Genomic DNA, 27,361 nt, shown 5'->3' with positions numbered 1-27,361 from the left:
TAATAAAACACTTGTTGTATTTCACTTCTTGTATTGATGTTCTTCGATAAAACAATTTGATAAAACTCGCTTCGATAAACTGTCTTGATAATACTGACTGATTGACTTCCATATACTGACTGAATTACATGTCGAAGATTCTAGATGCTTCTTTTTGATGCTTCTGGAAGCTTCTGGATGCGTCTGAATGTTTCTGGATATTTCTGGATGCTACTGGATGCTTCCAGATGCTTCTTCTGGAAACTTCTGGAAGCTTCTGCATGCTTCTGGAAACTTCTGGATACTTCCATTAATTATTAAAAAACTTCCGTGACATTGACACGGACCAGACTTAAGAAAATGAAACAAACCAAAAAAGTTGCACTTGTTTTGTCCGCTGCAAAATGGCACTTGTCAACGAAATTCTGCCTGGGTGCTGTCACCTGTCAGCTGATTGCTCATGTCATGGCATGCTATGACTCCAGACTCCTGAACTATTTGCTGTGGTAGTATAGTTTGTTTCGTTTTTAAGACATGTAAAATAAGGAACACTTTTTAGCATTGTTCGATGTTGGTTGCAAATGTTTTGTCCAATACTGTATGTATATATATATATATTATATATATATATATATATATATATATATATATATATATATATATATATATATATATATATTATTTTTACTTTACTTACAACACCATTTGATATACAACAAACCCCTACAAAGCTTACAATAATTCAGTTAAAATTCAATCTGAGTTATTGAAACGTAATAAATTTAACATCAATAGAAAAGTAAAGCTGTCATCATTTAAAATGTAAAGGGTGTTGTCAAAATATGTTCAAAGTAAAATTAAGTTACTAATAAAATCATGTTCAACAATGATAAATATTCTTACTGTAGTAAGAATTAGTACTAGTTAACGAATTTGAACAAATAAATATAAAATAGTGAAAAAACAATGAACAAATAAGAACTTGAACTTGAACTAAATCTTGAATTTGAATTAATTGGCACTAATTTGTTCAAGCATAACCTTAAAAAATAAGTTTATATAATAAATTTTAAGTATAACTAGTTTTACATATAGTTAACTATCAGGAGTTATATGTATAACTGCATGCATTTTAAAGCATTTTATTTAATTTATATATTACTTTAGATCATAATACTTTAAATTCTGGACCCAGACACTTTATTTCCAATAACACTGTGGTACTCCAGATTAAAAATTGAAAAGTTTCTGTAAATATCCTGTTTTTGTTCCTCAATGTACTTCGTAAGTCCCTTGAGTTTTATGAACCTTATTATATCTAAAGTTAAAAGTTTTGGAGCCTAAAAAAAGTTACAGAAACCTCCCTATCTTCCCCCTATTTTAATTTTTTTTTTCTAATAAAGAAAATTGGGAATGCTTTGACTTTCAAACCAGCATTTCTTTGTGGGACACTGCAGTGTCCCATGCATGCATGCTTCGTTTTTGACAACATTTGAACTTGCATCAGTTAATTGTTTGCAGATAATATACTCAAGAACTATATTCAAATATCATATGAACGTGTTAGAGAATGTTCATATGATATTTGAACATCACAAATTTAATAATATTGTTGTGATATGTTATATAAATTATACCATAATAGATTATGATATGAAGCCAATGATCAAAGAATAAATTTACTTATAGAAATTTAGATGTTTGTTTATTAGTTTCAGAATTTTTTATTATGTGTGACCACGGCCTTCTGTAATAACAGGCCTTGACATCACGCAACAAAGTTGTTAAACTGAAGGCCAATTCCTAATACTGTGTTTACATTTTCATCTTTTAACATTAGGCGAAAGTTTGTGTTTGCGCTTTTTTAATAAATCTTTAAAATTTGATTGGTTTATAAATTAGATAGCGCAACCTCAAGATGATAACATTGTAAGGTTCAAGGCGTTACATTGTAATATTGTCAAATAAGTTTTTTTAATAATTAAAAAAAACTTATTTGACAATAAGTTTGATATATAAACTTATTTGACTTGATAAGTTTTTTTAATAATTAAAATGCCTTTAAAATGCTGTGTATCTCTTTGCAAGTCAAACTATCTCAACGACAACAAAAATATCAATTTATACAACTACAATATCAATTACAACTACAACAAAAATATCAATACTCAACTACAACAAAAATATCAATTCATAAATTCCCGAAGAATCTAGAGGAGAGAAAAAGATGTAGTGAAGCTATCCCAAGAACTGGTTTTATTGTTACAGACTATACAGCAGTATGTTGACTGCATTGGCCAAATGAAGCACCTTTTGAAAGCAAATATGGGAAGCAACGACCTTTAAACCCACCATCTGTTTTTAAAAATATTCCGCCTAGTTGTTTAGCCACACCAGCAAGTAAAGTTAGAAAAACTGTAACTTCAAGCGGTTTTTGAAGCATTTTACCAGATGAGTTAAATGATTTTCTAAAAAAGGATGAACTTATATTTGACGATATTCAATCTTTGTTAAGTGATAATAACGATGTTATTGTTTTCCAGCTTAATAAAAAAAGTTTACACATACAATCAAAAATGTACAAACTTGGTGTTCCATTATTTATTTTAGTAATTTTCAATGATTATTCATTTGTAATTAACCATAATGGCACAACTTGTAATATTTCATCTTTAGCTGTAAACAAATTAAAGTTAATAAAAACAAAATCAGCTTTATTTGAAGCAGTTAGATTTTTAAAAAATAAAAAAAGTTTGCTCCAGTCAAATATTCTATTCGAACACCTTAATGCTATGAGAAAAGTTAATGTTGGTGAAGTTTTATATACTCCAGATATTATATGTAGAGCATATGAGTAATTTGCTATGCGACGAAGTTTATATGATTGTTTGTGTATTGACTACAAGTTGCCAAGTATAAGGACTTTAACACGATTGACTTCAAAAATAAGCTCAATGGAGGACCTAATTTTCATAAATAGTATTTTATTGAATTTAGATCAATTGAAAAGAACTTCCATACTACTAATTGATGAGATTTATGTCAAAGCTTCATTACTTTACCAAAAAGGTGCTTTGTTTGGTCAAGTAGTAAACTACCCTGAAAAGTTAGCTAAAACAATTTTATCATTTATGATTAAATTTCTTTTTGGAGGTCCAGAATTTATATGTAGAGCTCAACCTGTTGCAAATCTTTCCTCTGAATTTCAGTTTGCTCAATGTCAAAAAATTGTTGATACAATAAATAATATTGAAAATAGTAAGACACTGGTAATAATTACTGATGGTAACCGTGTAAATCAAAGATTTTTTGGAATGTTTAAAACAGTTGATAGTAAACCATGGTTAACAACATCAGGTATATATTTATTGTATGATTATGTGCATCTCTTAAAATCTATACAAAACAATTGGTTGACAAAAAAGACTGGCAAACTTCAATTTTTGAACAATAAAGAACTGGCTTAGGCTAAGTGGAGTGATTTAGAAACTTTATATAAAACTGAGTGCAATAGTCTTTTTAAACTCTCTAAACTTACAGCTAAATCAGTTTATCCAAAACCAATAGAGACAATCTGTAAAGTTTTGTTTGTCTGTTTTTTGCGAAGAAACAGTAGCTGCATTAAGAACGCATCCAGAGATTGAAAATAAAACATTTGAAGGTACTGCTGTTTTTATTGAAAAAATAATTTTTTTCGAATGTTGTTAATGTCAAAGCAACTGGTGCTGGCATTCGGTTTAGAAATGATTTATGCAGAGAAATCCACTCAGTTGGTGATCAACAGTTACAACTGCTACGAGATATTGCTGAACTGTCAAATTTTATGAAACCTACAGGTAAGCGTGTAAAACAGCTTACACTAGATACTAGCAATGCAATATTGCATTCATGTTATGGCTTTGTTGATCTCGTAGAAACTTTGTTGAGTAATGGAGCAAAGTATGTCTTATTAGGTTGGTTTTCAACAGATCCACTTGAAAAAGCTTTTTCTAAGCTTCGACAGGGATCTGGAGGTACTTACTTTTTAATTGCTAAATCTGCAATTGAAAAAATTAATATTCAACATACTAAATTGATATTACAACTTGACATTCCTGTATCGATGGTATCGATGGTCATACTTGTGACATATGTTTTAGAGATTTCTACTGATGAAAAAGAACTTTTGGATAATATACATGATCTTGAAAGCTCAGTTAATAAATCTACATTAGTGGCTATAGTGTACATAGCTAGCTATGTGCAAAAAAGCGAAATAAAAATATATGATGATTCTACCAATTATTATTATAAATATGGAAGTTATCTGAATTGCCTAAACAGAGGCGGACTTGAAATTCCTTCTGATACTCTTGCCTAATGGTCAATATTTTGCTATTTTTTTTTTCAAGATGCTACTGACCCTTTATGCAGAACATTTTGTGTTACTCAGTTTCAGTTTATTGCTGCCAAATATAAATTTAAAATCACAAAAAAACAATGCAGAGTATATTCTAATATTCTGCTAAAGAATTACTCACTAATTACCACTCCCAGCAGTAGCAAAGAATCTAAAACGAAAATACTAAAGCTATCATAATTTTTGTGAAAATTAGTTTTGGTAATTTATTATGCTATTTACTTGTTATGTTTTTTATTTTCTCATTAGCCTATATGTCTCTCAATATGTTTGGATTTGTAAATATTTACCTTGTTGAGATATATTGATAAAACTTTTTTTTTGCTTGAATCAACTTTTGTTGGTGTTTTTCATTGTTGGTGATTTTTATTGTTACCATTTTTAGCAAAAAAAAATTAAAAATACAGTTATCTTTTTAATATATAGATATATACTTTGTTATGGTTCTGCTTGTTATTGATACTATTTAATATTACATAAATATTCTTAATGAAATTTGAAATACGAAAAAAAAAATTATCTTTTAACAATTTTTTGGTTTTCTTTTTATATTTCCGTCTTTACTAGAGATTATTATTAGAAAACATAGACTGCCATTACACCCTACCTAATATAAAAATATATCAATATAAATAAAAGTGAAAGTTTAATCGGCCTTCAGTTGTTACGGCATTTTGCGCGATGTCAAGGCCTGTTATTATAGAAGGCCGTGTGTGTGACGAAAAAATAAAGATACTTATGCATCCAGTGGCTATTGCACCCAATGTTTACATCATTGTAAAGTAGGTTTTTACATTTTTGTTTTTCTTTTTTTGTTTAACAACTTATCCTAATTGATCACTTTTTTTCAGGATTCTCCTCATGGGTTCAAGCTCATTACGCATAATATGTGTTCAATTACTCGTAATACGTTAGTCATTGTAAGTAATAAATTAGGAAATAATTATTTGTGAAATATTGTAGTCATTAATGACTTCAACCTGGATAATAATTTAAATTGCTCGACTAATAAGGTTCCTTATTAAAATCTCTCTCTCTCTCTCCTTATTAAAATCTCTCTCTCTCTCTCTCTCTCTCTCTCTCTATATATATATATATATATATATATATATATATATATATATATATATATATATATATATTTATATAAATATGTATATATATATATTTATATATATTTGTATTTATATTTTTTTTTTTAGAAAATGTTTGAAGAAAGTTAGAAGATACTAAAAACCTTGGTATTATGAAAGCCGAAGCGATTTAATTAATTCAATCGACAAAAAACGGCGTGTAAATAGCAAAAGAAAAAATAATATTTTTAATATTCATTTTGGATGAATTGATTAATAGCATTTATTTTTAAATAAATTCATTTTACAACACGTTTTTTAATTTTATAAAATTTCGTCATAATAGTTTAAGGTAAATCCCACATAGGTTATAGGTGGAAAACATCACATGTAAAAGATCAAAAATGCTACACATTTTGAATACCAAATGGGATAAAGTAGCAAATACCAGATTAAGTTAAGCCTCTCTGAAAGCTTCGATGATTAATTTCAAATTACTATTTAAGTGTTTTTTAAATTAAAAGAATATTTAAAATTATCATAGAAGCATTCGGACTTTCATTTGTCTATTATTGACTACTTTTATACCATTTGGATTAAAATATGTGGCATTTAAGATCTATAACATGTAGTATTTTCCACTTCTATCCCATGTAGGATATACCACATAAAACCCATGTGGGATTTACCATATGAAACCCACATGGGACAAAATAATAATCCCCATATGGGTTACACATGGTAAAAACCCACGCGTATCCCATATGGGATTTACCATATGGAATCCATGTGGGATTTACCATATGAAACCCACATGGGACAAAATAATAATCCCCACAAGGGTTACATATGGAAAAAATCCACGCGTATCCCATGTGCGCTTTTTCACTGGGTAATAGAGTAAATTTCACATCATATAAATTTACTAAATTAAAACTATGTTTCAACAGTAGGCAAACTAATAAAGCAATGACAAACGCAACTAAAAAAAAAGGAAAATTTTTATGTTTAAAAAAATTATATATTCATTAAAGTTTAAACAATAGTAAATACTTATTATAAATACTAAGATTTATACTTTGACTGAAATTAAAAGTGTTTACGGTAAAAATAAATAAATTGAAAGACAACAACACCACTTGCAGAGCTGAAAAAGAACCATTTAGTTTTGAAAAAATTGATTTTGTTCTTGAACATAGCCTTTACTTAACCAGTCTATCTTACTTAAGGAACTCTTGGCTAAAATAAACCTCATTTAGGTAACAAAATTTTTTAGACATTGCTATCATGTAATCCTTTAAAACTAAATATTAAGAAAATTAGAAAATGAAAAACTATTTACATAAGATCTTTTATCTAACATAAATTTTTTGCCTACCATGAAAAAAAAATTCTAAACTACTAAAACTACATAAAAAAGAATTATAAATGTTAAAGCCAAAATTTCTTTTAAGTTAAAGTATGACATGGTAAAGTTATTGTGCATTGCGAACAAAACCATTCAACACTCTCACATTCTAAAATAAAATCAGGTATGCGTTCACCAACATGGTGAAACCAACATTCACATTTTTCACATTGCACCATATGTCTAAATGTATTAACACATAAAAAAACAGTCAAAAAAAAGTAAATAAAAATAATGTGTGTAAATTAAATAAAAGTGATGTGTGCGTGTGTGTGTGTATGTGTGTGTGTGTGTGTGTGTGTGTGTGTGTGTGTGTGTGTGTGTGTGTGTGATGTGTGCGTGTGTGTGTAACTAATTAGATTGAAAAGCTAAAACATTATTTAAATAACTCACTTACTAAATATTTCACTTACTTATCTTTGACAACTATATCAGAAGCTATCCAAATTTGCCGACATACGCAACAAAGAGTAAAATTAAATTCTTTTTCTTTGCAAAACCTAGTCAATTTTCCAGTCTTTGGAAACTTATTTAAGTGGTTTTCTATAACACTTTTAAATGAATGGTTTCTCATTTCATCAATTTCAAATGAAACGTAGCATGGATTTGAGCCGGTACAAGCAATGTGCTGTTCAAACGCCAATGCAAACAAACCACAGTCTACACCATTTGCTTGTTGTTGCACAGTAAGACTCGTAGTTTCAAACTGTCTTTGGTGCACTGCATTATTGCACAAATTTGTCTGACAACATAATTCTTTATTTTGCCCTTAAACATGCTGTCTAACAGAAATACCTCACCTTCAGAGCAGCCAAAAGTGCCTATTGTCAGCCAGTGTACATCACCATGATGTAATACCTGTACAAAGGAGTCCTTCACCACACAAAATGAAAAATTTTGCCCCAAAACTCGATCCTGCAGACCAGAAACACCAGTTATCATTTATTGTACTGAATGGATGATATTGTCTAACAACATGTGATGGGTTGTAGTATCACTCATATCATCTGATGAGAGTTTTGTCTTAGGAAGTAAAACCAGTTTTTCTACTAAATGTTCATCATTATTATGTGAAATAACATCATAATCTCATGGTCAACAACAAACCTTTCTTTGTTTACAGACTCATCAACTATTTTATGTTCAATCGAGTCAACTAAGTAACTCTCTTCTACTATGAACACTTTAGAAGCATTTGATGTTTTTTCTTTTTGTGATCCAACACGCTTAGTTTGAGCTTTTATTGGTTTCCGTTAGTAAAACCCGGCCCCGGTCAAATATTAAACCGGGGTTGATATTTGACCGGGACCAGGTTTCATAAAACATAGCCGGGGCCGGGTTTGTGACCGGGGCTGCATTACTATTGATATTCCTTATAAATATATTATTGTTATTTAAAATTCATGATATATATTTTATATAAAGGTATATATATCATCTCATCATCATCATCTCTACATCATCATCGTCATCATCATCATCATCATCATAATATCATCATCATCATAATATCATCATTATCATCATCATCATCATTATCATCATTATCATCATCATCAAGCATATAGTTGATGATGATGATTAAGATGATGATGATGATGATGGCAATAATCATCATCATCATCTTAATCATTGGCATCATTATCATCTTCTCTGATACGCACTATAAATATAATTACTACTCTCATACTCTCTCTAACATCATCGCTTCTTTTCCTATCTTTTAAAGACACCATATGTCCATCTGATCTACTTTGTTCTTTCTTATTTGTCATTGTAAATATTTATGAATTATATTATATTTGTATATATCATTTTTGTGACTTTTTCTTATATTTTCTTAAACTTTCACAACAAATTTTAACTTGAACAAAATAAAATAACACAGCAACAACAACAGCAACAACAACAAAAATCCAGCCCCGTCTAGTAACCCATACAAATTGTGTTTGTTTAGCCGCGGCCGGGTTTGCAAAAACCTCTGTTTTTAGTCGGGGCCGCGGTCACTTACTAGTTTCCGTACAGGAATAGAAATGTGTTATTAGTTTGATTTATTATTTGCTTGAGTGACAGGAATCCCAGATTCTCTTACTCTTCATTTGTTTAGTGTGTCTATTAGAGTAGAAAGAGTTTTATGTAACATCAATATTTCATCAGAGTTTGCCTCAAATTCAAATGATAAGTTAATTAATAGTATTAAGTATCTTCCTAACATTGACACCAGAATAAATGGGAATATGTTTTTTACATATGTCATTCTGATCTTTTACAGTTGTATTTTTTAAAAGACAAAGATGACTTTTTTAAAGGTGAAAGCAACTTTGAAAAATTAAAAGGTGTTTTTCATGGAATATATCATAGTTATCTTCATCTAATATTATTATTGAAAATCGAAATTAGTTTTAACTACTAAGAAAAACAATAGTAATGAATATCTAGTGGTCTTGTAAGTTGCATCTAAAAACACCATTTCATTACCATATTTATTTAGAAGTTTTTTTTGCCAACCAGCTTGATAAACAAACAACAGCTCATTCTTACTATGACTTCTTTTTCGATGGTAATGTATTTTGACAGTGGCATCAGAAACCTTCCACTCATTTATCTTGTTTTCTAAACAGTCTTGATCAATGTTTGAGAATCTGAAAAATTAATAAATCAAAAAAATTTTTTGATAATATGAAACATCTAAAAGTACTAAAAAATTAAAATAAAAAAAATTATCTAAGCTTTTGACGTTCAATGACTATGTGCGTACGATTGATATTATTTCTTGGATAGAACCTTCTGTTGTTAGAAGGAGGCAAATCTTTTTTTCCAAACATATCATTAATCGTAATTTTTAAAGCCGCTTCATCTCACATACATTTGAAGACATGAGTTCATTCTAAAAATAGTATTGAGTAACACAAAATGTAACTACTTATCTGCATTAGTACTACTACATCAATTAATAAAACAGTAGCAAGATATGAAAGGTACATACACATTATTACGCACAAATAATATAAAATTAGTTAAAACCCTGTACATGTATAAAAATAATGTTTAGCATTACTACTAGCATTACAATACTACTTATATAATATGCAATAAAACAAATCATAGAAATATTGAAAAATATGTTTCAAAAATATAGTAATAATGATAAAAAAAAGAAGAATTAATGATTAACACAGTTTGCAATATAGCATCAAAGCGCAAAGTTATTACTTTTCCAAGTGGATGATTTCAGTGACATAATAGGCAGTATATTGCAACTTTAATTTTTCTACAAAATATAAAAGTATTATGCTTCATCAAGGAATTTCGAATATCTCTTGATACTTGGTTTTGTAATAATTTGTCATGTTGACAACCTGAAAATAAAATGACAGAATTTATGTTATAATTTTTCTAACAACGATAGATTCATTAAAAATATGACTAAAAAATAAATAAATAAAAAATAAAAATGCTGCTTTGCAAATATTTGTAAAATACCTTTAAACTAGTAAAATATACATGTTAAAATATACATGTAAAATATACATAGTAAAATATACATGTAAAATATACATATTTCATGTTAACTTTTGCAGGACATTCAAACTTCTTGCTGTCTTGAATAATCACATATTCACCTCTATACCAATGATCAAACTTCTGTAATAATAATAACAATAATAATATCATACTATTATTATTGTTATTGTTATTATTATTATTATTATTATTATTATTATTATTATTATTATTATTATTATTATTATTATTATTATTATTATTATTATTATTATTATGCGTTGTTAGTTTTTTATATATATAAAAAAAAAATGAAGGTTTTCAAAAATTTATAATTATATTTCGATAGTATATCACGATATAATTATTGGTATGAAAAAAGTGAAAAGTGGTGCCATTAAGAGAAGAGAAAAAGCTGCAGCCAGTTAGGAAATCGCAAATCACCCCAAGCTAACACATTTTTTGAAACCATTAGTTCAGACTAGAAGTGTTTCGATACCAACAGAAACTACAAATAATTCTGATTGTCATTATTTGAATACTAGAGTAGAGTCAGGTAGGTTGATATGCGAGTCTATGTCAAATGGCATAACAATTCCGCCTATTTTTCTCAGTGATGATCCTTCTGAATGGCCAGATAATGTTTCTGACGCACAGAGGTGTGACATTGTTAAACGTGGTTTCAAAAAATTTTTGAAAAACTTCTTTCGAAATTGATTTTCCATACAATTTAGAAAGAAGACGATTTTCACTGAATTATTATAACCGCAAGATGAAGAATGGAGAAATCTTTGAACGCACATGGCTCATATATTGAACAGCAATAAAGTGTTTTGTTTTTGTTTCAAACTTTTTGGGATAACTTCTTTACCATTCCGGCAAGGAATAAACACTTGGGAAGGCTTGTCAAAAAAACTTAAAGAACACGAAACATGCAGTGCACATTTCAAGTGCTTTAAACAATGGATGACTTTACGAAAAGGTTAACTGATATTTTCTTTAATTTATTGCTTTGTTACTTTTTTTTTCTTAATTAATTTCTTTTTCCTCAATTTTGGTAATGCAGGCATTGCAAATCAAGCTACCATAGACGAGAAACAACAAAAGTTGCTTCATAAAGAGCGGATATTTTGGAGGGCTGTGTTAGAAAGGATACTAGACATTACCTTATTTCTTTCTGCAAGAAATCTTGCATTCCGTGGTTCAGACACAGCCATTGGTTCAAAGAGCAATGGAAACTTTCTTGGGGTGTTTGAATTACTGGCTAAGTATGATACCGTTCTCAATGAGCTTATGCAAAGAATTTAGGACAAAGCCAAGGAGCACTACTTAAACAATGACACACAGAACGAGTTGGTTAGACTTTTAGCCTGGGAGATTGAATCCAAAAACCTTTCTAAGGTTAAAAAGGCAAAATACCATTCTATTATTTTAGATTGTACGCCAGACGTTTCGCACAAAGAACAAATGAGCATTATTCTGCGATCAGTAGCATGTACTCCTGGAGTAGGTATCGACATTTCGAAAATTTCTTTGAATATCTCACAGTAAATGATACCAATGGAAAAGGGCTTTTCAATGCATTTTTAAATCAGGCAAAAAATTGGGATCTAAATTTTTAGACTGTCGAGGTCAATCTTAAGATAATGGTGCTAATATGAAAGTAAAAGTAAAAGGTGTTCAAGCAAGGTTTCTGGAAATGAATCTTAAGGCCTTATATGTTCCATGTGCTAACCATTCACTCAATCTTTTTATTTTTAATGGTGCACTGTCATCCATCAGTGCAATTTCTTTTTTTGGTGTTCTTTCAAGGTTATACAGGCTCTTTTCATCGTCTCTTCCTCGATGGGAAATTTTAAAATCATGCTTGGCAATTTCAGTCAAGCCACAATCAGATACCAGATGGGAAATTAGAATAAACTGTGTTAAACCACTTCGCTTCTATTTAAAAGAAATCTTAGAGGCACTTGAAAAATTGGAAGAACATGTCTTAGAAAAAAGAGATGGGGCAACAGCCACAGAAGTACGATCGCTGACAGAATATATTAGAACATGGCCTTTTTTTATCAATCATTATTTGGTATGACGTTTTATTTCAAATTAACAAATCAAGTAAGCTGCTTCAGTCTTCTGCAACCTCTCTCGACATATTAGCTAGTGAAATAAATGCAACAAAAGCGTTTTTTTATGAGTATCGCGAAAATGGATTTTCTAAAGCACGTGTTAAGGCATCAGAAATCGCAGAAGTATTGGGTATTGAAAAGGTTTTTTCGATGGTGCGTTCACGAAAAAAAAAATCGATTTATTCATACGAGTGTGCTGATCACACTTGGCAACCTGAACATCAGTATAAAGCAAATTTCTTTTTGCCACTAATTGATATGTCAATTGCATCAGTAAAAGAGCGTTTTGAACAGATCAGCATTGTCACAAAGCTTTATGACTTTCGTTACCAATCTGAGAGTCTTATCAAAGCTTTTAATGAAAATTTTGTCTGCTTATTGCAAAAATTTGCAAATAAAGCTTGCTGATATAGATTCTGAGGATTTAGAATCGGAATTAAAACGTTTGGTGATAGTTATAAAGGAGGAAAAATATGCTCTCCTAAAATCTGCATATGACTTCCTAAACTACATCTACAAAGAAGAGCTGCAAGAAACTTATCCCAATCTAGTTATTGCGTTACGAATCATTCCTACTTTACCAGTTACTGTTGCAAAGGCAGAACGTAGCTTCAGCAAGTTAAAACTAATTAAAACATTTCATAGGTTAGTATAAATAATCTTGCTTCATTATACATAAATACGTGTAGCTTTTTTTCTTTGTATTTTTAAAAAGGTCAACAATGGTCGATGAACGTTTGCCTTCCTTAGCAATGCTGCCTATTGAGAACGAGGTTGCACGAACATTAAGTTATGAAGCACTGTAAACCACAATAACCGCCTGGTTTGAAGTCTCCCCACATCCAATTTTTTTTTCTTATTAAGAAGTAACATAATATATAAGTTAAGTAAAGGTATTAAGAACCTCCATAGGAATGGCTAGAATAAAATTTTTACACATCTAAACTTTAGATAAAAAGGGGAGGGGCGGTACACCGTTAGCTTTATTAAAGTTCATATATTTCACATAATTTCATGAAGAAACTTAATTTTTACTCTGTACTTGTGTACTCCCATAATATAAAGGCATTAAAAAAGTGTTAGAACATTTATATAACAGATTACAAAGAAAAAGAATGTAGGTATAAAAACAACAACAAAATGCATTTAATGTGAAAAATATCTTGACTAAGCTTTGAAATACAAAAATAGCATTCTTTTTTATTAATACTCAATTAAAAGTATTTTTGATGCTATTAAAATACTTTGTAAATAATTGTTTTGACATAGTTGTGTAGTAAAATATATTAAATTGAATAGTAAACTTGTTAACTATTTATTAAATGTCGAAAGCCCATTATCAGTATTGGTACTTTTTAGAAATGGTACAATATGGTAACTGCAAATAAACTTTCCACAGTATATTCAAAGAAATGTTTTCAAAGTAAGTATTAATATATTCCCTTAAATTAGCATAAGATATCTTGAATTCGAAAACAACAGATTCAATATCACCAATTTTTTCTCCAAAGATGGCTTGCTTCATTGATTGAAACTTTCTTAATCATTCAATTACTGGTAGTAAATCAAGTTTTCCTCGATCAGCAATATCACGAGAAAGAACTTATCTAAAAGTCTGTTGGCATTGTTGCCATCAAATCCAATGCAATGGTAACCTCTCTAAAATATGAAATTTGAGTTTAACCACTTTTCAATGCCAGGTCATAGTTTTGATAATAGTTTTCCAAAAGTTGTAACTATTCCGATTAATGTATGCAATTCAGGTACTGGAACTAAATTTTCAATAATTGTGTCTGGATCCTCTTCAAGATATAATAATCTTGGATTAATAACATTTTTTATAATCAGCCCTCTTTGATTTTGGTTTTCCAGTTTCTGTGTATTTACTGTAATGATAATCGAGGGAACCAAGAGTTCGTTTTTCTCCACCATCCAAAAGACTCTCTCCTTCACACCACAAACAACTATATTTTCCAGCATAGCTTGTAATGCCAAACATTGAGTTTGCACACTTTAAATCAAATGCAACAGAATACTTAATATTTTGAAGATTAAGAGAATCAACTAATTTTCTAAGATTTCCAATGTGTTCCGACACTCCTTCTACAATAGCAACAATAAAACAACGCTAAACTCCAGCATCATCAAGGTCAGGTTGGTTGCTAGTTTTATCATGCAGATTAAAAACATTCATAGTGGCCTTTAAAAAACCTTGACCAGAATCCACAGTAACTCTTACAATTGTAGAAAGAGGGTCAATATTCCTTTCAGTGATTATATCATGAATAAATTCATCCATATCTTTAATATAAACCATTGATTTATTTACTATATTGCAAGCTTCAACAAATTCTTCTTCTTTACATGAAAAATATTCATTCATTTCTGCTTTTAAAGGCTCTAATTTTTTAACCATATTTCCTTCAATGCTACTTTGAAAGCCAAGACTTTTTCTAAATATAGAACACATTTTTTTGGTTTTACCTTGAGATAGTTCTAAACATTTTATAAGCTCAATGATTGTTCCAAAAGATACTTGACTAAAATTAGCAAGGTCGCATTTATTGTCTTTAGCTCCGACAACAATAGTCAATGGTTTCCCATGAGTAGCAATTGTGAATTTTTCACCTCTAAAAATATTTTCCTTTTCCACTTTTGCTTTTAAAATACTTGAAGCGACACGTACTGCACTTGCTGATCCCAATGCATATGCTGCATTAACTAAATTTTTCACAACTTGAACATCACTACAAAAATGAATAATGCCTGACTTAACAACTCCACAACATTTTAAGCACATCCTTTCATTTTTATCTTCATTTAACTCAGAAGTTATAATGTTAATACCTTTTGATATTTCTGAAGCATCTGAAGTTCTTCTGAAATCTTGACGGTTTATCTGAACAAAAAAAAATCTAAAACTATATAAATTAGTAATATAAAAAATATAACACAATAAAAATAAACACATCGATGACATATTAGTTCCTAAAACAAGCTGTTTAAATGTTGTTGTTTTTTTCAAGTTTATTAAAGTTCATTGAGACACAGCTCTTTCTTTTTTAAAAATTATTAAAACAACTTTATTTAATTAAACATTAAGTCTTAAATATAGTTTTTATTAATTTTATCAGCTAACCTGAGAAGTTCGCTTTAGCCACTTATCAAGGTATTTTGTATCGTTTTTTTCCAAACAATAAAGGTTTTTATAACAATTGCTACAAATAACTTTAGGATGGTTTGCTAAATTTTGATCATAACTATCCCAAATAAAAGTTTTTATTTTTTCTTCAATAGCTTTAGATATTTTATGAAGCTTTGCTGACTTTTTACCAAGATTTTAAAACAAACAGCACATAAATTGTTGACCGCCGTTTAATAAAACTCAAGTCGTTGTCCACCAGAGTATGTTCAAAATTAAAATACGCCGGTATTTGATTTGCAAATTATAGCCCTTTTTTTTGAAAATGGCGGATATTTTTTAACTAAAATTTTAAAATTTTTATTTTTGGATTTTCATTTTTCCATTCCCCTTGAGGTTTTTACTAACCAAATATTTATTTTCATATATACAACTAAGTATTTATAAAAAAAAAATCTGATGTGGGGAGACTTCAAACCTGGCGGTCACTGTGGTTCATTGTGGAAGGCATAATAAATGAGTTTGCAAGCGTGAAAACACGTCGCAAACCCTTTTTTTTTATGGTTTGCGACGTACTTCTATTATCTACGTAATGCATTTACAGTAGTTAAAGAAACTCTTCACTAGTAACTCTATATCAATTTAACAATTATAAAGGATATCTAATTGAATTTAAGCGTTAATTTGATTGCATTTAGTCTTATGAACGGTGACGTTAAAATATGTCAGGTACACAGCTGTTTTGAAGTAATCTGTAAAATTTATCCACTTTTTTACAAAAAAAAAAAAAAAATTGGGGCCGTAATGGCTAGTTTTGGGGGGTGTCTTTTGGAGTTGAAAAAGCAGCAAAGCGAACAGTATAATCTATCTCATAGATTATTTAAACGCTACAAACGGCGGGGCGGATCATTTATACGTTACTAAAGCGAATCATATTTCATTAAATGAACAAAAACAAAAAGATTCAGATATAGTTTAGTTTAATCAAAAAATATGATATTTAGAAGGTATTTGCATATTATAACTTTATTGAACGACAAAAAAAACTAAATAATTTTGACCCGCCAATTTATATCAAGTGATCCGCACATTTACATTAAATGATCTGCCTAATATTTTGATTATTTGGATCAAAGTCTATATATTTTAATGGTTATTTTACCAAAAACAACGCGATTCGCCACTTTATATCAAGTGATCCGCTAAATTTTATGAAGTGATCCGCCTAACATTTTGATGGCTTAAATCAAACTCTATAAGTTTTAATGATTTTCTTACCAAAAAACAACGTGATCCGCCAATTATATCAAGCGATCCGCACATTTATATCAAATGATCTGCCTAATATTTTGATTATTTGGATCAAACTCTATAAATTTTAATGGTTGTTCTACAAAAAAACAACGTGATCCGTTAATTTATATCAAGTGATCCGCCAAATTTTATGAAGTGATCTGCCTAATATTTTGATTGTTTGAATCTAACTCTATAAATTTTAATGATTGTTCTACCAAATAACAACGTGATCCGCCAATTTATATTAATTAATTTTCCTACCAAAAAACAATCTGCCTAATATTTTGATTATTTGAATCAAACGCCTTTAATTTTAATAAATATTCTACAATAAAACAACGTGATCCGCCAAATTTTATAAAGTGATCCGCCAAATTTTATGAAGTGATCCGCCTGATATTTTGATGGTTTGAATCAAACTCTATAAGTTTTAATGATTGTATTACCGAAAAACAACGTAATCCGCCAATTTATATAAAGTAATCCGCCTAATATTTGATTGTTTGAATTAAGCTCTATAAATTTTAATGGTTGTTCTATAAAAAAACAACATGATCCGCCAATTTATATCAAGTGATCCACCAAATCTTAAGAAATGATTCGCCTAATATTTTGATTGTTTGAATCAAGCTCTATAAATTTTAATGGTTGTTCTACAATTAAACAACATGATCCGCCAATTTATATCAAGCGATCCGCCAAATTTTAAAAGGTGATCCGCCTAATATTTTGATTGTTTGATTCAGACTATGAATTTTAACGATAGTTCTACCAAAAAAAAACGTGATCCGCCAATTTATATCAAGCGATCCAGCAAATTTTATAAAGTGATCCGCCTAATATTTTGATTGTTTGAATCAAACTCTATAAATTTTAATGATTGTAGTACCGAAAAGCAACATGATCCGCCAATTTACATCAAGTGATCCGCGTAATATTTTGATTGTTTGTATCAAACTCATTTAATTTTAATGATTGTTTTACCAAGAAACAACATGATCCGTCAATTTATACTTATTGATCCGCCTAATACTTTCATTGTTTGAATCAGATTCTATAATCTTTAATGGTTGTTTTTCAAAAAAACAAAGTGATCCGCCAATTTGTATCAAGTGATCCGCCAAATTTTATGAAGTAATCCGCCTAATATTTTGATTGTTTGAATCAAATTCTATAAATTTTAATGGTTGTTCTACAAAAAAAAAAAAAAAGTGATCCGCCAATTTATATCAAGCGATACAGCAAATTTTATAAAGTGATCCGCCTAATATTTTGATTGTTTGAATCAAACTCTATAAATTTTGATGATTGTAGTACCGAAAAACAACGTGATCCACCAATTTATATCAAGTGATTCGCCTAATAATTTGATTGTTTAAATCAAATTATTATTAAGTCTGAAGTTTAATGATTGTTCTACAAAAAAAAAAAAAAAAAAAAAAAAAAAAAAAAACGTGATTCGCCGATTTATATCAGGTGATTCGCTTAGGCCAATTTTCAATTTTAAACAATGAGGTGGCATACCTGAAGGAGTTAAGCTGTTCAAAAACTCAACAGGAAAGTTATTTTTTCATTAAGGTCATCAGTATCAATTTGATCCGCACTTTAATAAATTTTGACCTCACCCGGCAAACATTCAAGCACTTCTTCATTGATTGATAATGCAGATTTAATGTCTATTGCTTAAAAACGAAATGTTACTTGACAATACAAAAAAAAACGCAATGTATTAAAACCATATAGAAATAACATTATAGTTTACCTTTAATAAATATTACCCGTAAACAAAATTATTCTGAATTGGATTTCATGTCACAAACTGTTAGAATATGATCAATAAAGTAAATTTCAAATCTTGATAATTTACTAAATTTAAACCATACTTCATCAGTAAGCAAACTAAACTAAACCAAAGTAATGATGCAAGGTAGAAAAATGCGGAAGAACTAAAGAAATAAAAATAATAATATTATAAGAAGTAGATATGTAAAATAGATACATGACATGATAAAACATATAACCAGTGAAATATATTTCTACCAGCTTCGGATGACTAAAGCAAAACTAAATAACTGATATATATATATATATATATATATATATATATATATATATATATATATATATATATATATATATATATGTTTGCAGACATAAATAAATTATTATATAATTATAAGTTTAAAGATAAATAGGACAAGTATATGTATTTAAATTAATATCAGAGCTCCAGGTTATAACTCCTAGTGACCTTATAGTTTTGCCAGGGTCGCTAAACCTTCATAATTAGCTAGGACTTCGATTACTTACTTATTTAATCAAGTTATATATTAAGATAAATCACATTTGCTTGAAACATATAACCCAAAATGTCATCAATGATTAGAATTTATACTTGATTATATATTTTTAACAACTAACATTGTACTCGGAGATGCCAAATAATAAATATTTATTTAAATTTTTACCCCATTCATCCAGATTTTATTTAGACCGCCTCATCTTTAATAATATTGTAGGTTCTTTACTCATTTTCCTAAAATGTTTCCCCGTTAATTAGGATTATTTATTTATTGGGATTATTTATTTATTAGGCACCTCAGAGTAATTTAATGTACCATGAGTTACATTGCAATTTGGTTAAATTTATGATTTTTAGTTTTATGATTTAACTCCAATGCTGCGTTTAACAGCTAGTATGTGACAACACATTGTTGAAGAACACGCGCAGTTTTCCTTTGGATACAGCTTCACAACATGCGCATTTCCGTCAGGTGCAGAGACTGCAAAAACTTTAAGGCTTGGAATATGTACAACATTAAATGTGTTAGAAAGCACACATATTGATGAAGGTATGAGTTCCTGCATTGGTATATTGGCTTGCAGCTCTGCAATAACAAGCTCTGCAATAACAAGCTCTGCAATAACAAGCTCTGCAATAACAAGCTCTGCAATAACAAGCTCTGCAATAACAAGCTCTGCTTGCAGCTCTGCAATAACAAGCTCTGGACTCTCTACTTTTGGTATGTCATTTGTGTTATCTAAAACATTTGAATTTTCAATTTAAAACATCATTAACTTGTGAGTATATCGCATATTTGTAAATATTTACTAAATAATTATAAAATCAAAGGAAAAAAAAAATGTTTTAAACAAACAAGTTGTTATATATTATATGAGACATACTGATTAGGAGACTGCTATCAATGAGAGTGTAGGGTCCAAAACCACTACAACTTTGCTTAATTTCTGTCAAACAGAAGGTTTGAAGGCGATGCATTGCACAACCATTGAATCAACAGGCGCTTCTTTCCCATCCTAAAACTTTTTATTGACAGCATTTAGTGATTCCGATTCATTATTTGTAATTATATTATCTGTTAAACCAAAAAATCTGAGGTGACCAATATAAGATATTAAAATACGTGAGTGTAAGTGGTCAGAAAAATAAATTGAGAATGGTTCGCTCCAAGAAGGTCTCAATGTATCAATTTTAACTTTTAAACAAATCTCACTTTCACATCTGAGAAGTTCCTGCATTTGAGATTTGTAAACAACTATTTCTGCATGATAAGCACTGTGTTTTTTTAACCAAACCTCAATATCAGACAAAATGTGATTAGAGCAAGATACCAGATTCCATTTTGGTAATTTTTTTTATTGCTTTGCTAATCCCACTCTCACCGTCTGTTACAATCACAACCTGATTTAGAACTGGTAATTTTTTTTTAAAAGATTTGAAGAAACTTTTATGCACAGTATCAAACTTCCTGTCATGTAAAACAAATGCTACAGGCATGCAAGGCTTCTCAACAAAATAACTTATTTTAGCCACTAGAATGGATAAATAAAAATCTCCTAAATTAAATGTTGTATCATACAAAAAAATTTTTTGAGAGCACATGACAAGTTGACTGATTAAATTTTGAATTCCAAACAAAACTGACAAGTCAGGATAAATGGATATGGACCCCACTATGCCAGCTCATAAAAAGTTAAAAAAGATTCAGTGCTATTATAAAAGATTTTATGCTAGCCACTTTTACACTACGTACTTAAACCGTCTTGAATTTCTTGTTTGAAATTGGACCTGGCTATCCTTGCGATCGAGAAGAAGGTAACTGTGGGAATCAGCAATAGCATCTCGCACAGAAGATGATTGACTTGATTGGTTATCTGGAATTACCTGAAATATATATACATAAACACACACACATATAAATATGTGTGTGTATACACTGGCGTATGAAGCATAAAACAAGGGAAGGGGGGGGGGCTGAACCAGGGAAAGTTTAGAGTGACAAAGAGAGGGGGCTACACTACATGAATTTTAATTAAAAATATTATTATTTAAAATTATTATTTAAAGTAGATTTTATTTAGTAGTAAACTTACGTAAAACTTTAAAAATAAAAATAAAAACCATTATCAAAATGCAAGATATATTTACCATGAGAAACTAAAACTGCAAGGTCGTGGTTACCGATGTAATGGATAACAACAAGATCTGTACGACTTAGATCACAGCACACGAAATTCTGGAAATCATTTGAAATTCCTGTTGGTGTAAACTGTGGTAAATGGATCTTTGTGTAAAGTGGCAAACCCCGAGGAATTTTACTGGACCCATTTTGCTTCCACCTATACCCATTTGCCCGCCAATTGTCTAAAAATAATATATATATATATATACACACACATATATATATATATATATAATGTGTATACATATCTATATATATATATATATATATATATATATATATATATATATATATATATATATATATATATATTTATATACATACATACACACACATATACATCGCATATACAATAAACAACCACAATATTTGTCACTTGGCAACAAATAAGGAGAATTTAAACTTTTGTTTGAATTAAAAAGAGCAAGTATAGCCAGAATCACCAAAACATGGTTTAACAGCTCATCAATTGTACAGTTAGAAGGTTCCACAGTATAAAATAAAAATAGATATGACAGGCAAAAAGATGAAAATTGCTAGAATTATTGAAATTCATCATATAAATTAAGTGACAGTAATCAGGACAACCCAAATTGTTGAGTTAAAAGAGAAAAAATATGTGCAAACAAACAAAGTTTAAAACACGCAGAGGTAACAATAAAAAATACAGCTGAGAACAAACCAAGTTTATACCAAGATACGAATTCATTATAAACAGAAAAGAAAATTTATAGAACATATTCAGGGTGTTAGCTAGTCTAATCATCAGCCAAATGGCACTGAGTATACTGTAGAATTCCCAATTGGTTTAAAGTTCCCAAAATTCAATATCTTTTTTTTTAGTAGTAGTAGTAGTAGTAGTAGTAGTAGTAGTAGTAGTAGTAGTAGTAGTAGTAGTAATCCTGGTTGCTCTCATTTTATGAATTGCCTAGCTCTGGCGCTACGAATTTTGCCTTCATGTTACAATATTGCCCACATAACAATATTATGTTGCACAGAATGTTCTCATCTTACAAATCTGCCCTTATGTCACAAAATGTGCGTAGCATGAGGGCAAAAACTGCACTCTGTTAACTTACATAGTAACATGAGGCCATTTGTCATAAAACATATTTATTTTAAGATAAACAATTAAGCGAGCAAATTGGTCAATTTAAAAATGGCAAAGTTTGATGTATTACTGGAACGATTAAGACTGATATAGTAATAAATTTAGATTGATAATAAAGTTAGAAAGATAACATATTAATAAATAATATTTATGTTGAAAATATATGCAATAATATTTAAAATAAATTAAATAATGATATTGACAATATATTAATTAATTAAGATTGATAATAAAGTTAACTAAAACCTTAATCTAACTTTATTATCAACAATAAACACAAATTTATTGCTACCTAGGTAGTAATTACTCTGTGTTTATTGTTAAATCAACAATGTTATTATAATGTTATAAACTTTTTGTCGGGCAATTATACTAATTAATAATACATTTGAGGTCCTCATTGATGTAAGTTCTATGTTTTTTTGGTACTATAATTAATAGAGATTTATAAAGATAAAGAATAGAATCAGGAGTAATAAAGTAGCAAGCATGGTAAAGAGATACAACCTTAGCAGATGGAAAAGATTAAAAGTAAGATTTGATCCTGGAAGACGAAGGGTAGATGACTCATTGAGTACGTTACTGTTCATAAATATAGGAAGATCTAGATTTTTGTGATAAAGATTCGCTGAAAAAATTTAGTCTTATCTGAGTTAGAGATGATTCTCTTTCGAAAAAAGAAAAAAATATTATAATTTTATTTTCATTCCAAAATCATAAGTTTAATTTTATAAAAAGTTCTAAAATGGGTGAGACATATTTTCAAAGTTAAAAAATTATAACTTTGAAAATATGTCTCATCCATTTTAGTGCTAAATGTTTGGGTTACATGAAGGCTCCGCACCGGGATTATAGATATATTCCTGTTTATTATAAAATATATTCCTGGCTAACACCCCAATATTGCCACAAGTCAACAAATGTAAACAGTTTCAAGAACAAATTAGACAAATATTCAGTATTAAAAAAATTAACTTAATAAGTTTTAATAGTAATAAAATTTTTTAATACTAACAAAAAGTATAAAAAATTTAAACAAAAATTACTTTTGGTCTTAAGTCTTTTAAGTAGTTTTGTTTAAACTTTTTATTCTTTTTATTAGTATATATATACATTATCAAAAGTGAGTTGCCAAAGTGAGTTTCCAATTCGTTTGCTGTTAACACATAGCTACATTTTATATACTACTACTAATAATTGTTTTTAAGCAAGTTTTTTATTATTCTTTACTAAAGGCTTTAGTAAAGAATAAACTATGCCTAAGTAAAGTTAGATTTAACTTTAAACATATTAAAAGAAATAAAAATATATGAAATCTTGTAAACTACATGTAGGTCTACATTGTAGATTACAAGTATAATTCCTTTTAATGTGTTTATAATAAAGTCTAACTTTACTTAAGGCATAGTAATTGATTTCTACTAGTATAATCCGATAACTATGCTATATACTACATTATGCTATTTTAGTATACAAATATACTTACAAAATACAAATACTATAAAAGTATACTGAAATACTGCTGCCTGACCTTTTCCATGATTCACTTGTATGACAAAAAAATTTAACAATATGTTTGTTAAGGTTGAATTCGTTTGCAAGAAATCTAAGTATTAAAAGCGCCGTGCTACTTGAACGATCCGCCCCGCCCCGCCGATTGTACCTACTCCGACTACGTTGTCAATAACAAGCTATATAAAGGTGGAATAATTAGAATATAATTTGCATAACTTAATTAAAATGATACACGCATAATTACATGTTACTTGGATCGTATTCTGAGCAATACTTTCTAGCGATGTGTTACGGAGATATTTAAAAGTAGTTAAATAACACTGTACAACAATTTTTAACTTTTTGAAAAAAACAAGAACCAAATTAGGTTATCTTTATTAATTCAGACGTGCTGATTCCAAATATGTAATCAGTTATGCTGTAGCACGTCACAATTTTTTGTTATAACGATTTAAAGATGTAACGTAAGATGCATTTTTCTATACATATGAATAAGTGTATGAACATGTTTATTATCACTTTTAACATAAATTGTTTACTTGTATTTAATTGTATTTAGCCTGGCGTTTGAATGCTGCATCGGGTTCATCGCGCTGCAAATTCCAGCAGTAATCTACAAGCATGGCGGGGTTCCACTTTCCCTTGTATCTGCTTTTCATTGTGGCAATACTCTGATGAAAGCGCTCGCCATTTTCATCATACACATCTCCATTGACAGAGAAGAAGGAAAGATGGGAATGAAGAAAGTGGGGCTTCAGCGACATGTTACAACCCAGTTGTTGATAGGATGCAATTAATCTGTCTACCAAATCAGTGTAATATGTTTTCCAAGAAATCCCTGGCACACCCGTTTGAATGCATCCCATGCTGCAAGTTCATATTGATCCATCGTTCCTGAAAACGTTTCATCCAGCATCAGTTCTCGTATTTAAGGCCCCACGAAAATGCCCTCTTTAATTTTGGCGTCACTGATTTTAGGAAATTTGGTCTGCAAATACTGAAATACTGGTTTGTCGTGATCTAACGCCTTTACAAACTGTTTCATGATTCCAAGCTTGATGTGAAGATTGGGCAAGATGATCTTCTCTTTATCCACAAGAGGTTCATGAATGACGTTATGGGAACCAACCTCAAATGTTTCTCGTTGTGGTCAACATTTCCTCATATAACGTTCTGATTTTATCCTGCTATCCCATTTGCAGAGGAAACACATGTACTTAGTAAAACCAGCCTGCAATCCATTTAGTATAGCAACAACTTTCAAATCTGCACATATGGACCATCTGTGATCTCTGTATTTAATTCTGTCTAGAATAAGTGATATATTCACATAGCTTTCCCTCAGGGTTACCGAATGTGCTCTGGGAATGGAAGGCAGCACATTTCCAGTATGCAGTAATACTGAAATAATACTATAAAGTGATGCGTCAATAAACAAATTCCACATAGATGAATCGTATTGTATTCCTAGATCATCAAACAATTCACTGATGTCATTTCAGAAGCAAAGTTCTTCATCCATAGAGAAGTATTGCTGCAGTTCCCGTGATCGCTTTCTAAATGACGACACTCTTGCATCACCAGCCAACAGATGCCACTCCTGGAGACGTGAAGCCAGCAATTCACTCTGTTGCAGGGTCTGACCTGAAAGATCTCGAACAAGATCTTTCAGGTCAGACCCTGTTATGAAGTGGGGTTTACGCTCTGTATCTTCTAGCAACTCGTAACTATCATCGTCATCAGTATCCTCGTCTGAATCAGAACTGTCCGTGTTTGGGATTTCCGATGGAGGTTCAGGAACAGGGAGTTCAGCCGAATGAGGAACAGGACGAATAGCTGAAGGTAGATTTGGGTACACTATAGCTTTCTTACCCTTAGAATTGCGACCTGATATGTTAACAGAACAGAAATAGCAATCTGAGCAATAATTTTGGGGTTCACGCCACACCATTGGCACCCCAAATGTTGGTCCTCCACCAGGTCCTGTTCGCCCACGACGATAGTGAACTAGCGCACCTCACACAGCATGCATGAGGCGCCCAGTTCTTATCCTGGTCGCCGACTTTGCAACCAAAGTATAGTTCATACAGTTTTTTCACATGTGGTGTCAATCTTCGTCTGCATCTCTTTAAAGTCAGTTCGCCACAAATGTAGGAAAAGTTGTCGGCTTGATTTTTACAAGTTCTGGGCATTTCTTGTTTCAATATACACTATATTATATCTATATACTACTTGGCTGACTGTAGTTTATCTAAAATAAAACAGACTTACATTTAGTCTAATACAAGGTTAAACAAATGCAAATAGGTATATGATAAAGAAATGCTAAAAAATAAATCATAAACAACTGCTAATAAATATATTAAAAATCACATTGACAACTTTCATAGTGAAAATCGAAAATTTGAAAATGTGAATTTAACCAAAATTGGTGGGTCACACAACAAAACGGACATCATTTTCGTAATCTCCAAATCAAAATACATAAGGTAGTGACAATGGCATTTCCGTTTTTTTTTTCGTTGTTGTACAGTGTAATTAAAAGTAAAAATTACCCAGGGTTAAGCGGAATTTGAATAAATTTATGCGAAAATATCAAACAAAATTATGCAGGAATCTAACTAAAAAATGCGTAAATAAAATTAAAACAAGAAAATCAAAAAATATATATATAAATGAGAAAATATAAAACTAAAACAAAAATTAAAAAAAAAATGTAATTTATAAAATAAAGTCATTCCTTGAATTTTACTTTATAATTTCATATTTTTATATTTATATATTTTTAATTTTCTTATTTTAGTTTATGTTTCCGCATATTTTAGTTTAAGTTTAATTTTTGCATATTTTTATATTAATTATTTTAGTTTAATTTCTGCATATTTTTATATTTGCGCATAACTTAGTTTTTATTGTCGAATTAACTAATTTATATGTCAGCATAATTTAATTTAAATTTCCGCGTTCATCCTGTAAAATAAAGTAAACAGAGTATTAAGTTAAAATAAATAGTAAAAACATAACCTCACTCCAACAATTTCAAAAATACTTACTCAGTTGATTTATTTGTTGCATGAGTTCCAAACTTACAAATTACACCTATTTTAATTTTAAATTGTATTAAACACACACACACACACACACACACACACACACACACACACACACACACACACACACACACACACACACACACACACACACACACACACACACACACACACACACACACACACACACACACACACACACACACACACACATAGTTAGTTAGTTAGTTAGTTGGTATTTATTGCTGTAACTGGATTGGCCACTGAGCATGCTTTT

At 29.8% G+C, this 27,361-nt stretch overlaps 2 protein-coding genes across 2 annotated transcripts; one reads left to right on the top strand and one right to left on the bottom strand.

The window, feature by feature from the left end:
- The first annotated feature begins 12,020 nt into the window (after positions 1 to 12,020).
- LOC136086977 (uncharacterized) lies at positions 12,021 to 13,292 on the top strand. The gene is made up of 4 exons (XM_065809479.1): positions 12,021 to 12,443; positions 12,490 to 12,759; positions 12,887 to 13,131; positions 13,202 to 13,292. The coding sequence occupies exons 1-4, from the start codon at positions 12,021 to 12,023 to the stop codon at positions 13,290 to 13,292; spliced, it is 1,029 nt and encodes a 342-aa protein (XP_065665551.1).
- Positions 13,293 to 13,627: 335 nt separating this feature from the next.
- Positions 13,628 to 15,905, bottom strand: LOC136087592 (uncharacterized). The gene is made up of 2 exons (XM_065810801.1): positions 15,626 to 15,905; positions 13,628 to 15,385 (listed from the first exon to the last, which is right to left on the bottom strand). Exon 2 carries the CDS (start codon positions 15,284 to 15,286, stop codon positions 14,615 to 14,617), a length of 672 nt encoding a protein of 223 aa, XP_065666873.1. The 5' UTR covers positions 15,287 to 15,385; positions 15,626 to 15,905; the 3' UTR covers positions 13,628 to 14,614.
- Positions 15,906 to 27,361: the final 11,456 nt, after the last annotated feature.

Source organism: Hydra vulgaris, chromosome 11 (assembly GCF_038396675.1).
Source record: "Hydra vulgaris chromosome 11, alternate assembly HydraT2T_AEP".
Taxonomy (NCBI): domain Eukaryota; kingdom Metazoa; phylum Cnidaria; class Hydrozoa; order Anthoathecata; family Hydridae; genus Hydra; species Hydra vulgaris.
The sequence above is the reverse complement of the archived record's forward strand: the minus strand, read 5'-3'. Positions and strand labels throughout refer to the sequence as shown.

What these genes read in the sequence shown, in the direction of transcription:
- LOC136086977 (XM_065809479.1), top strand. Translation starts at nt 12,021, where the DNA reads ATGAAAGTAAAAGTAAAAGGTGTTCAAGCAAGGTTTCTGGAAATGAAT. An exon ending in TTTTTATCAATCATTATTTG is followed by an intron (nt 12,444 to 12,489) that starts GTATGACGTTTT and finishes AAGCTGCTTCAG; the next exon opens with TCTTCTGCAACCTCTCTCGA. An exon ending in CTAATTAAAACATTTCATAG is followed by an intron (nt 13,132 to 13,201) that starts GTTAGTATAAAT and finishes ATTTTTAAAAAG; the next exon opens with GTCAACAATGGTCGATGAAC.
- LOC136087592 (XM_065810801.1), bottom strand. Translation starts at nt 15,286, where the DNA reads ATGTGCTTAAAATGTTGTGGAGTTGTTAAGTCAGGCATTATTCATTTT.